At 35.8% G+C, this 12,839-nt stretch overlaps 1 protein-coding gene across 11 annotated transcripts in view; it reads left to right on the top strand.

The window, feature by feature from the left end:
• SPATA1 (spermatogenesis associated 1) overlaps positions 1 to 12,839 on the top strand; it is a 52,509-nt gene that overhangs the window by 31,643 nt on the left and 8,027 nt on the right. For 8 of the 11 annotated variants that reach the window (XR_014249333.1, XR_014249334.1, XR_014249335.1 and 5 more), the window contains 4 exons: positions 2,472 to 2,650; positions 4,571 to 4,669; positions 4,806 to 4,980; positions 12,751 to 12,838. Coding sequence is in view for 3 of the 11 variants with exons in the window: in XM_082408661.1 (XP_082264787.1) it covers positions 2,472 to 2,650; positions 4,571 to 4,669; positions 12,751 to 12,837 (365 nt within the window). In the remaining 8 variants the exon portion in view is untranslated. Of the gene's footprint in view, positions 1 to 2,471; positions 2,651 to 4,570; positions 4,670 to 4,805; positions 4,981 to 12,750; position 12,839 lie in introns of those variants that run through there. The other 3 variants (XM_082408661.1, XM_082408660.1, XM_082408659.1) reach the window with 1 other exon arrangement.

The raw sequence follows: 12,839 nt of genomic DNA, 5'->3' as shown, positions 1-12,839 counted from the left end.
AATAGTGATACATGCTGATGACTGCTATGATAAAGGAATTACAAATTCTATGCATAGGAGTGCAGAGGAAGAACACCTAAATTAGATGGAAGAGGTCAAGAAAGGCTTGCAGGAAAAGTGGTAGATGTACAAGAATCTGAAGTGTGCCTCATCTTGGCTGTAGGCCTTCAGGCATTCTTTCCCCTCTGCCACCTAAATCTTCTTTTCCTATCTTCTCCTTCTACCCCCTTCTTCCCAGTTCCTGGTTATTTCCTACCAGTCATTCAATCTCAGCTAAGATACCACTCTCGAAGCCTTCTTTGAGTCCCTTAGTGTCCCCTAGGTGCTCAATTTTTTTGGTGTGTGTGTGTGTCTGCTTTGCTAAACTGACTGGATGAGTGAATGAATGAGAGAAATGAGGTAGGAAAAATAGACAGTTTCCTTGCAATAGAATTAGAAACAATGTTGTTAGAACTGGTAGAAATGGAAAAATGAGCCAGGGTGGAGAAAGTATAGGATAATGGTTTGAGAGATGTTAAATAATTTGAGAGGCCTGCCTTTTGGGTTGTATTTGAGGATAAAAAGGGTAAAAGGTATATATGGAATTAACTGCCTTTAGGATTCTCAATTTACAGCAAAATTATTGCTTCAGTATTAGATCTGACTAGAGGTTATACAGTGTCAGGAGGTATTTCTTAATGTTCTACCTCATAATATTAAAGTGTTACCCCAGAAGTGGTGGCAATGATTTGGCCTTGTTGTGCTGCTAAAAGAGCAAGTTTATCAGACAGATTTGAGCAATGGATTAGAAATCACAGGACAAGGATTCTAATACTAGAATAATCTTATACTTAGGCAAGTTATTTCTCCTCTTTGTGCCTCACTCCTTCTATTTATAAAATGAGAATCATCGGTCACTTTCTATTTCAACAGGAATGTTTCAAGATAAAAGGTATGTATCAGCTGTCAAATATTTATTGAGCCTACTATATACCTCAGTTCTAAGCATTGTTTTAAATGCTGAGGATACAGCAGTAAATAAGACAAACATGGCCCTGCCCTTAAGGAGCTTGCCTCTAATGGGAGGAGACTGACAATAAATAAGTAAGACAATGTCAGCTACTGATTAGAGCTTAAAAGTCAATTAAAAGAGTGCAGTAAAGAGTGGTGGGGCAGGAGAGATGGTTTAGCTAGGGTTTTCAAGGAAGGCTTCTTTGAGGAGATATCACTAAGATTTGATTAATAAAATGGTAAGCACGTGAAGAGACAGGGTAAAAAGAGTCCAAACAGGAGGAACACTAAAAATCAAGGTACAGAGATAGAAATAAGCTTGCAGAATTAAGGACCTGAACTAAGACCAGTACGGCTGGAGTGTGATAAATAAGGAGGAATGTAGAGGGAGAAAATCAAAAGATCAGCAAGGAACAGATAGGCCAATTCAAGGAGTTTGGATTTTATTATCAGTACAAGTAATATGGGAAGACATCAGAGGATTTTTAAACTAGGGATTTATGTGATTTTTAAAATATCTTAGATGAGGATGACTGCGGTATGGAATAGCCTGTAGAGGGGCAAGAATGGAAGCAGAGAGACTGTTAGAAAGATAATACAGCTTTCAAAAGATGATAGTGGATTGCCTAGGAATGTAGCATTGAAGAAGGGAGAACGTGCCAGATGCTCAAAGTATTTTGGCAGTGGTACCAGTAAAACTTGCAGAGGGATTGGATATAGGGCTGAGGAAAATAGTTAAAATCTTGAGTTAAAAGTTCCATATAGTTTTATATTTTTAATTAAATCACTTTATAATATAGAATTTTAAAATTTGGTGTTTTCATTTCTTTGATAATCTTAAAAAAAGAAACATAAGCATATTCTGGTATACTAGCATGCAGTTTGGGTTCCAATTAAGTTTATATTTAGAATCTCATTGGTGTCAAAGTGATTTCCTAAACTGGCAGAGTTTAATTTCTAATTTTCTAAACCAGAAGTCTCAGGTTTAAGAAATTCTACCCTACAGAAGTTTGGGGATATACCTGGAATAATGTTGATAAATGATGAATCAGAATCAGCTGATTTCACAAAACAAGTCATTCTGGGGCTGAAAAATAAGGAAAATCTGAAAAAATATATTTTGCCTTTTCTTTCATAGCTTTAATTATATAAATAGTGAATTCAAATCAGATTATAGATAAAAGTAATTGAAATAAAAAGTATACAATTCTGGCTATAGGTAGTATTTTGAAGAAAGATTTTCTAAACAAATTACAAGCTTAAAGAAGAACGTGATTTTGGTTCCTGGATTTATCAGTATTTTACTGTATTTATAAGCAAGTCCTTTTATTATCCAATAAACATTTTACTCTTAACTCTAATTTCCTCAGAATATAAGAGAGGAAGGAGAGGAGAGAGGAATGGTTTAAATTAACTCTAGGGTCCTTTGCAGGTTGAAAAGTTTAAACAAACTATAGCCTTTGCTTTTTTTTTTTAAATAGCCTGTGATGTTTGGAAGAAAAAGTACTTTGAAACAAAGAAAGTTGCAGCATCATTGGAGGAGGTTTTAACAAAACTTCGAGAAGATTTGGAACTTTACTATAAAAAATTGCTCATTCAGCTTGAAGCCAGGGAGATCAAGATGAGACCAAAGAATCTGGCAACCATCACAAACTCTAAGGTACTACTAAATATATTCACATTCTGTTAGAGAAGTTCTATTTAAAATACATGCTTTGTAATTGTTAGTATGATCATATCTAGGATGTTTTGGGCTACAGGTAACAAAACCTCGGCTTAACCTGGCTTAATAAGTAAATTCATGATCTCGTGTAATGGGTGCTGAGGAGATACAATCAGCCGCTTAATGATGTCTTTAAGGGCCTAGGTACTTCTGATATTTCCTCCCTATTATTTTCAGTGTTGGCTTCATTCTAAGACTGCTTTTCCTCCGGGTAGCAACAGAGTTACCAATGGCAAGTAGGGATATATGCCTCCAAAACAGGAGACAACCTCTTCCAAACGCATGGACTATATAAAACTTTCCCGTTGACCTGGTTGGGAATCAACCAAGCCTACCCTGGATTGATCATAGTTACCAGGGAATGCTATATCCTGACTTAGCCTAATTAGGATCTACCTCTGTACCAGGGGAAAGGGTCAAGATTCTATGGGTAAGAGAGAAATACCTAATGAAGTATGGCAAGGGAGTAATAGTGAGCAATACATTCCTTTTCTTTCAGTTGGGGGTGGGAAGTGCAGTTTGATAACCACAGAATCTATAGGTAGTGATATTCTAAATAAATTATAAATTATATTAAATTTTGATCAATTCATTTTCTTGAGATAGTCTTCAATCTTGACAGATGAGAGACATGAAGTTTATTTTTTAGTTGAGTAATTCCACCATATAATTAAACAACAAATTCCAGAGGCCGTTTATCAGTTTAATTTTTGTTTGTTGATACCACTTATCCAAAAAAGATTTTATAATATGTTAATTATGATTGAGTGTAGATTTAACTTTAGACATGATGAAATATTAAAAGTTTACTTTTTTCCCCAGTTTTATTGAGATATAATTGACGTATAACATTGTATTAGTTTAAAGTAGAAACATAATGTTAAGACATATGTTTGTTGTAAAATGGACACCACAATAAGTTTAGTTAACATCCATCACCTCACATAGTTATTTTTGTGTGTGATCAGAACTTTTAAGATCTACTCTCTTAGCAACTTTCAAATATACAGTACAGCATTGTTAACTATAATTGCCATACTGTATATTACATCCCTAGAACTTACTTATCTTGTATCTACAAGTTTATACATTTGACCACCGTCACCCATTTCCCCTAATCCCCACCTCCTGTTTCTGCCAGAGCCACTAACCTCTTCTGTTTCTATGAGTAAAAGTTTACTATTTTAGATCAATTTAATATAAAATCCAAATAGGTTCAAGTAAAAGTTTCTTCTTATTAGCTGATACTTTTTTTTAAGCATTATTGAAACTTTTTATCTTATTGTTTTCTCAAGTTCAATATATGCTAATGTTTTTTTCACAAAAGCAGCTTAAATAATTTCTTTGTTGACTATTACAGCTCACAAACTTTTCTGAACAAAAGTAATCAAAAGGCTTCTAGAATAGGTTTTCTCATATTAAACAGATTTCCTTATAAAATACAGTATTTCATTATTAAATATTTTTAAGTAATTCTAATATGATTCCACTGATAAACCATTATGCCAATTTCTAAAGCCTTGCTAAGTATCTTAATCTAGTATATTCCTCTTATAGTAATAGTTGTTGGTTTTTATGGTGCTAATTTAATGGTAACTTTTACAAATACCTATTTATTTTTATAATACATGAAAATGGTAGTAAAACAGAAAGGAAAGTGGTCCCTAAAACATAAGAAATCAACAGTTCAATAGTAATTTACTCCAAAGCAATAAGTTTATTTTATGGAATGGGTTATTTTCATGATTTCCTTTTTTGATATTTGATAACACTTTGTAGTTTACATTAGCAGGCAATTAAAATTAAAAATGAATAGCTGTTATACTAAACAAAGATGTCTTTCTGTGTCTCATACAGAATTACCTTATCATTGAGATCACTGAAGTACAGCATGCTATTGACCAACTTAAGAGAAAATTGGATACTGACAAAATGAAACTGATAACAGAAATTAAGGTATTTTGCATTTCCCCTAATTAGATTATAACATTTATCTTGAAATAAAATATTTTGGTGTTTTAACTTTGGCTGTCAGTAGCATAATGGTAGAAAGGACTGACTGTCTTAAAATTGTTACCTTAACAAAAAAAAGAGCATGAATGGAAGATGGGTTCAAGATGGCAGAGTAGAAGGACATACTCTCACTCCCTCTTGCAAGACCATGGGAATCACAACTAACTGCTGAACAATCATTGACAGGAAGACACTGGAACTCACCAAAAAAGATACCCTGCATCCAGAGACAAAGGAGAAGCCACGATGAGAAGGTAGGAGGGGTGCAATCACAATAAAATCAAATCCCATAACAGCTGGGTGGGTGACTCACAAACTAGAGAACACTTATACCACAGAAGTCCACCCAGTGGAGTGAAGGTTCTGAGCCCCAGGTCAGGCTTCCCAACCTGGGGTTCCGGCAACAGGAGAAGGAATTCCTAGAGAATCAGACTTTGAAGGCTAGAGGGATTTCATTGCAGGATTTCGACAGGACTGGCGGAAACAGAAACTGCATTCTTGGAGGGCACACACAAAGTGGTGTGCACATCGGAACCCAAGGGAAGGAGAAGTGATCCCATAGGAGACTGAACCAGACCTACCTGCTAGTGTTGGAGGGTCTCCTGCAGAGGCGAGGGGTGGCTGTGTCTCACCATGAGGGCAAGGACACTGGAAGCAGAAGTTCTGGGAAGTACTCCTTGGCGTGAGCCCTCCCAGAGTCAGCCATTAGCCCCACCAAAGAGCCCAGGTAGGCTCCAGTGTTGGGTTGCCTCAGGCCAAACAACCAACAGGGAAGGAACCCAGTCCCACCCATCAGCAGTCAAGTGGATTAAAGTTTTACTGAGCTCTGCCCACAAGAGCAAGAGCCAGCTCTACCCACCACCAGTCCCTCCCAACAGGAAACTTGCACAAGCCTCTTAGATAGCCTCATCCACCAGAGGGCAGAGAGCAGAAGCAAGAAGAACTACAATCCTGCAGCCTGTGGAACAAAAACCACATTCGCAGAAAGATAGACAAGATGAAAAGGCAGAGGACTATGTACCAGATGAAGGAACAAGATAAAACCCCAGAAAAACAACTAAATGAAGTGGAGATAGGCAACCTTCCAGAAAAAGAATTCAGAATAATGAGAGTGAAGATGATCCAGGACCTCAGAAAAAGAATGGAGGCAAAGATCGAGAAGATGGAAGAAATATTTAACAGAGACCTAGAAGAATTGAAGAACAAACAAACAGAGATGAGCAATACAATAACTGAAATGAAAACTACACTAGAAGGAATCAATAGCAGAATAACTGAGGCAGAAGAATGGTTAAGTGACCTGGAAAACAGAATGGTGGAATTCACTGCTGCAGAACAGAATAAAGAAAAAAGAATGAAAAGAAATGAAGACAGCCTAAGAGACCTCTGGGACAACATTAAACGTAATAACATTTGCATTACAGGGGTCCCAGAAGGAGAAGAGAGAGAGAAAGGACCTGAGAGAATATTTGAAGAGATTATAGTCGAGAACTTCCCTAGCAAGGGAAAGGAAATAGCCACCCACGTCCAGGAAGCGCAGAGTGTCCCATACAGGATAAATCCAAGGAGAAACATGCCGAGACACATAGCAATAAAATTGGCAAAAATTAAAGACAGAGAAAAATTATTGAAAGCAACAAGGGAAAAACAACAAAAAACATAAAGGGGAACTCCCATAAGGTTAACAGCTGATTTCTCAGCAGAAACTCTACAAGCCACAAGCGAGTGGCATGACATATTTAAAGTGATGAAAGGGAAGAACCTACAACCAAGATTATTCTACCCAGCAAGGATCTCATTCAGATTCAATGGAGAAATCAAAAGTTTTACAGACAAGCAAAAGCTAACAGAATTCAGCACCACCAAACCAGCTCTACAACAAATGCTAAAGGAACTTCTCTAAGTGGGAAACACAAGAGAAGAAAAGGACCTACAAAAACAAACCCGAAACTATTAAGAAAATGGTAATAGGAACATACATGTCAATAATTAACTTAAACGTGAATGGATTAAATACTGTAACCAAAAGACATAGACTGGCTGAATGGATACAAAAACAAGACCCATATATATGCTGTCTGCAAGAGACCCACTTGAGACCTAGGGACACATACAGACTGAAAGTAAGGGGATGGAAAAAGATACTCCATGCAAATGGAAATCAAAAGAAAGCTGGAGTAGCAATACTCATATCAGATAAAATAGACTTGAAAATAAGAATGTTACAAGAGACAAGGAAGGACACTACATAATGATCAAGGGATCAATCCAAAAAGAAGATATAACAATTATAAATATACATGCACCCAACATAGGAGCACCTCAATACATAAGGCAACTGCTAACAGCTATAAGCGAGGAAATCGACAGTAACGCAATAATAGTGGGGGACTTTAACACCTCAGTTACACCAACGGACAGATCATCCAAACAGAAAATTAATAAGAAAACACAAGCTTTAAATGACACAATAGACCAGACAGATTTAATTCATATTTATAGGACATTCCCTCCAAAAACAGCAGATTACACTTTCTTCTCAACTGCATACAGAACATTCTCCAGGATAGATCCCATCTTGGGTCACAAATCAAGCCTCGGGAAATTTAAGAAAATTGAAATCATATCAAGCATCTTTCTGACCACAGTGCTATGAGATTAGAAATCAATTACAGGGAAAAAAACGTAAAAAACACAAACACATGGAGGCTAAACAATATGTAACTAAATAACCAAGAGATCACTGAAGAAATCAAAGAGGAAATCAAAAAATACCTTGAGATAAATGACAATGAAAACACGATGATCCAAAACCTATGGGATGCAGCAAAAGCAGTTCTAAGAAGGAAGTTTATAACAATACAAGCCTACCTCAAGAAACAAGAAAAATCTCAAATAAACAATCTAACCTTACACCTAAAGGAACTAGAGAAAGAAGAACAAACAAAACCCAAAGTTAGTGGAAGGAAGGAAATCATAAAGATCAGAGCAGAAATAAATGAAATGGAAACAAAGAAAACAATTGCAAAGATCAATAGAACTAAAAGCTGGTTCTTTGAGAAGATAAACAAAATTGATAAACCATTAGCCAGACTCATCAAGAAAAAGAGGGAGAGGACTCAAATCCATAAAATTATAAATGAAAAAGGAGAAGTTACAACAGACACTGCAGAAATACAAAGCACCCTAAGAGACTACTACAAGCAACTCTATACCAATAAAATGGACAACCTGGAAGAAATGGACAAATTCTTAGAAAGGTATAACCTTCCAAGACTGAACCAGGAAGAAACAGAAAATATAAACAGACCAATCACAGGCACTGAAATTGAGACTGTGATTAAAAAATCTTCCAACAAACAAAAGTCCAGGACCAGATGGCTTCAAAGGTGAATTCTATCAAACATTTAGAGAAGAGCTAACACCCATCCTTCTCAAACTCTTCCAAAAAATTGCAGAGGGAGGAACACTCCCAAACTCATTCTATGAGGTCACCATCACCTGATACCAAACCAGACAAAGATACTACAAAAAGAGAAAATTACCAATATCACTGATGAATATAGATGCAAAAATCCTCAACAAAATACTAGCAAACAGAATCCAACAACACATTAAAAGGATCATACACCATGATCAAGTGGGATTTATCCCAGGGATGCAAGGATTCTTCAATATACGCAAATCAATCAATGTGATACACCATATTAACTAACTGAAGAAGAAAAACCATATGATCAACTCAATAGATGCAGAAAAAGCTTTTGACAAAATTCAACACCCATTTATGATAAAAAAACTCTCCAGAAAGTGGGCATAGAGGGAACCTACCTCAACATAATAAAGGCCATGTACGACAAACCCACAGCAAACATCATTCTCAATGGTGAAAAACTGAAAGCATTTCCTCTAAGATCAGGAAGAAGACAAGGATGTCCCCTCTCACCACTATTATTCAACGTAGTTTTGGAAGTCCTAGCCACGGCAATCAGAGAAGAAAAAGAAATAAAAGGAATACAAATTGGAAAAGAAGAAGTAAAACTGTCACTGTTTGCAGATGACATACTATACACAGAGAATCCTAAATATGCCACCAGAAAACTACTAGAGCTAATCAATGAATGTGGTAAAGTAGCAGGATACAAAATTAATGCACAGAAATCTCTTGCATTCCTATACACGAATGATGAAAAATCTGAAAGAGAAACTAAGGAAACACTCCCATTTACTATTGCAACGAAAAGAATAAAATACCTAGGAATAAACCTACCCAGGGAGACAAAAGACCTGTATGCAGAAAACTATAAGACACTAATGAAAGAAATTAAAGATGATACAAACAGGTGGAGAGATATACCATGTTCTTGGATTGGAAGAATCAATAATGTGAAAATGACTATACTACCCAAAGCAATCTACAGATTCAATGCAATCCCTATCAAATCACCAATGGCATTTTTTACAGAACTAGAACAAAAAATCTTAAAATTTGTAGGGAGACACAAAAGACCCCGAATAGCCAAAGCAGTCTTGAGGGAAAAAAAATGGAGCTGGAGGAATCAGACTCCCTGGCTTCAGACTATACTACAAAGCTACAGTAATCAAGACAATATGGTACTGGCACAAAAACAGAAATATAGATCAATGGAATAGGATAGAAAGCCCAGAGAGAAACCTACGCACCTATTGTCACCTTATTTTTGACAAAGGAGGCAAGAATATACAATGGAGAAAAGACAGCCTCTTCAATAAGTGGTGCTGGGAAAACTGGACAGCTACATGTAAAAGAATGAAATTAGAATACTCCCTAACACCATACACAAAAATAAACTCAAAATGGAATAAATACCTAGATGTAAGACCAGACACTATAAAACTCTTAGAGGAAAACATAGGCAGAACACTCTATGACATAAATCACAGCAAGAACCTGTTTGACCCACCTCCTAGGGAAATGGAAATAAAAACAAAAATAAACAAATGGGACCTAATGAAACTTCAAAGCTTTTGCTCAGCAAAGGAAACCATAAACAAGACGAAAAGCCAGCCCTCAGAATGGGAGAAAATATTTGCAAATGAAGCAACTGACAAAGGATTAATCTCCAAAATTTACAAGCAGCTCATGCAGCTCAATATCAAAAAAACAAACAACCCAATCCAAAAATGGGCAGAAGACATAAATAGACAGTTCTCCAAAGCAGACATACAGATGACCAAGAAGCACATGAAAGAATGCTCAACATCATTAATCATTAGAGAAATGCAAATCAAAACTACAATGAGATATCATCTCACACTGGTCAGAATGGTCATCATCAAAAAATCTACAAACAATAAATGCTGGAGTGGGTGTGGAGAAAAGGGAACCCTCTTGCACTGTTGGTGGGAATGTAAATTGATACAGCCACTATGGAGAACAGTATGGAGGTTCCTTAAAAAACTAAAAATAGAATTACCATATGACCCAGCAATCCCACTACTGGACATATACCCAGAGAAAACCATAATTCAAAAAGACACATGCACCCCAATGTTCATTGCAGCCCTATTTTCAATAGCCGGGACATGGAAGCAACCTAAATGCCCATCGACAGATGAATGGATAAAGAAGGTGTGGTACATATTTACAATGGAATTGTACTCAGCCATGAAAAGGAACAAAATTGGGTCATTTGTAGAGACGTGGATGGATCTAGAGACTGTCTTACAGAGTGAAGTAAGTCAGAAAGAGAAAAACAAATATCGTTTATTAACGCAAGTATGTACAACCTAGAAAAATGGTACAGATGAACTGGTTTGCAGGGCAGAAATTGAGACACAGATGTAGAGAACAAACGTATGGACATCAAGGGGGAAGTGGTGGGGGGGGGATGAACTGGGAGATTGGGATTGTCATGTATACACTAATGTGTATAAAATGGATAACTAATAAGAACCTGCTGTATAAAAAAATTTAAAAAATAAAATTCAAATAAACATTTTAAAAAGCATGAATGAAAAAAAATACAATAATAATGAAATTCTGTGAAAAGATTCCTAACAAGGCCAAAGTAAAATTGAATAAAATTTCACTAAGAAATAAAGTAAAAGAACCTTGTGAATCAGTATAGAGTCTCCATAAAATATTCTGAAAGAATATTCCTACATTAGAGTTGTTCATAAATAAGTCTGACAAACCACTGAGCTCTCTGAGCTCCCATTTAATTTTCATTTTTTGTCCTCTCTTGGGTAATTATCTCATTCTCTCTGGTTATTTTCATATATATATATATGTGTGTGTATATATATATATGTGTGTGTATACATATATATATATATATATATATATATATAAAGTTATATGAGTGCTCTCGATTCACCTCTATCAAAAGTAGCTTTATGACCCAGAATAATGACCCCTATGTTGAATTAGCACTGTCCAATACAACTCTCTGTGATGGTGGAAATGTTTCATACCTGCACTGTCTGATAAGGTAGCCACTAGCCACATAAGGATGTTGAGCATTTGAAATGTAGATTGTTGTGTGACTGAGGAATTGAATTTTAGATTTAATTTTAGTTAATTTCAATTTAAATAGTTACATGTGGCAAGTAGATACTCTACTGGACAGCGCAGTTCTAGATTCTTTTCACTAGCAGCATACTCAAGGCTAAATCCTGGCTCAGCGCTGAGAAGCTTAAAACTTAAACTACAGAAAAGGAAAAAGGCAAAGGACAATTTTAAACCAAAAAAAGGAGTTATTTAACATTCTTATACAGTCTGCACTCAAAAAAGTAGTTCGTTCAGTGAATGAAAACTCCTGTGCATTCAGAAAAAAGGAGAGAAATCAAATGTGGAAGCTTGTCCACTTAAGGATAGTTGGATGGGTAGAAGGGAGTAATAAAAATACCCCCAGCGCCTTCATTTATGACTCTCTCAATGCTCTTTTCTTCTGGAAAGCATACAAATTAGTTCTTACCATTTTTGTGTATTTTAACTTTATAAATATTACATATAAATGGTTTGAACCCAAATTAGAATTATTAGTGAAAAAACGGGAAAGACAAATGGAAAAAAAGAGAACCAAGTTTTCAGCTTACGCACTGGGGGGAAAAAATCCTACATTTAACCATAGTGCCTAATTGTCACATAGTAGACATTATAAGAATTTATTATTGATTTCTGAATGGTTTACCCCAACTACCCATAAGATACAGAACTAAGGGGCAGAAAATCTAGCTTGACTGTTGCAACCATGTTCAAGATAATATAGTACAATCAATGCTTCTCAAAGTTCAATGTAATGTCACCTGGGGATCCTGTTAAAATTAGCAGGATCTGACTCAGTAGGTCTGAGGGGAGGCCTGAAAGTCTTCAGTACTAACAAACTCCCAGGTGATGCATATGCTGCTGGTCTACAGACAGTACTTGGAATAGCAAGAGCTCTGGTACCAGATGGTTTAAGTTTGAATCCTGGCTGTGCCACTTACTAGTTTTATGCCTTGAGCAAGTTACTTAACTTCTAGGCATCTCAGTTTCCTCAACTGTAAAATGGGGAGAAATAACAGTATCTGCTTCAATTAAAAATTTGAAAGTATCAAAGTACACTTAGAAGAGCACTTGTCACACTTATATTTCTTAAGTACTTATTCAGTTTCTAAGGGCTGGGAATTAAGGTTTTTTGGAATTTTTTTTAGGAGGCAGAGGTTTTTTGTTTTTGTTTTTACTACTTTCTTTGCACAATGAGAACAGATTTTGAAATAAGCAAAAGATAAAATTCTTTCTCTAGTTTTTTAGAACCGTTTAATTTTATCATGCCTATATACTAATAAATGAAATTATTTGGTAGCATATCTAGCATGCTTATTCAAAGGAACTTATGAACTACACATTTACCATAGTAATCCAGTGCAAGTGAAGGCATTGAAGGCAGATGAGAGAAGACATGAAAGCCGTTATAAAAACCCTTATTTATATGATGATTATATAATTTTAGAAAGGTAAGATAAAAGTTCATTTTTGAAAGTCAATTGTTCTTTTATAGGTGAGAAAACAAGCAGTTTCAGATTTACGCACATTGAAAGCTGAACTGGCCCAGAAGAAATTTAATACATCTTTTGAATCTCAATAAGG

The sequence above is a fragment of the Balaenoptera borealis genome (assembly GCF_965194805.1).
Source record: "Balaenoptera borealis genome assembly, chromosome: 1".
Classification (NCBI taxonomy): Eukaryota; Metazoa; Chordata; class Mammalia; order Artiodactyla; family Balaenopteridae; genus Balaenoptera; species Balaenoptera borealis.
This window is presented reverse-complemented; position numbering and strand designations above follow the sequence as displayed.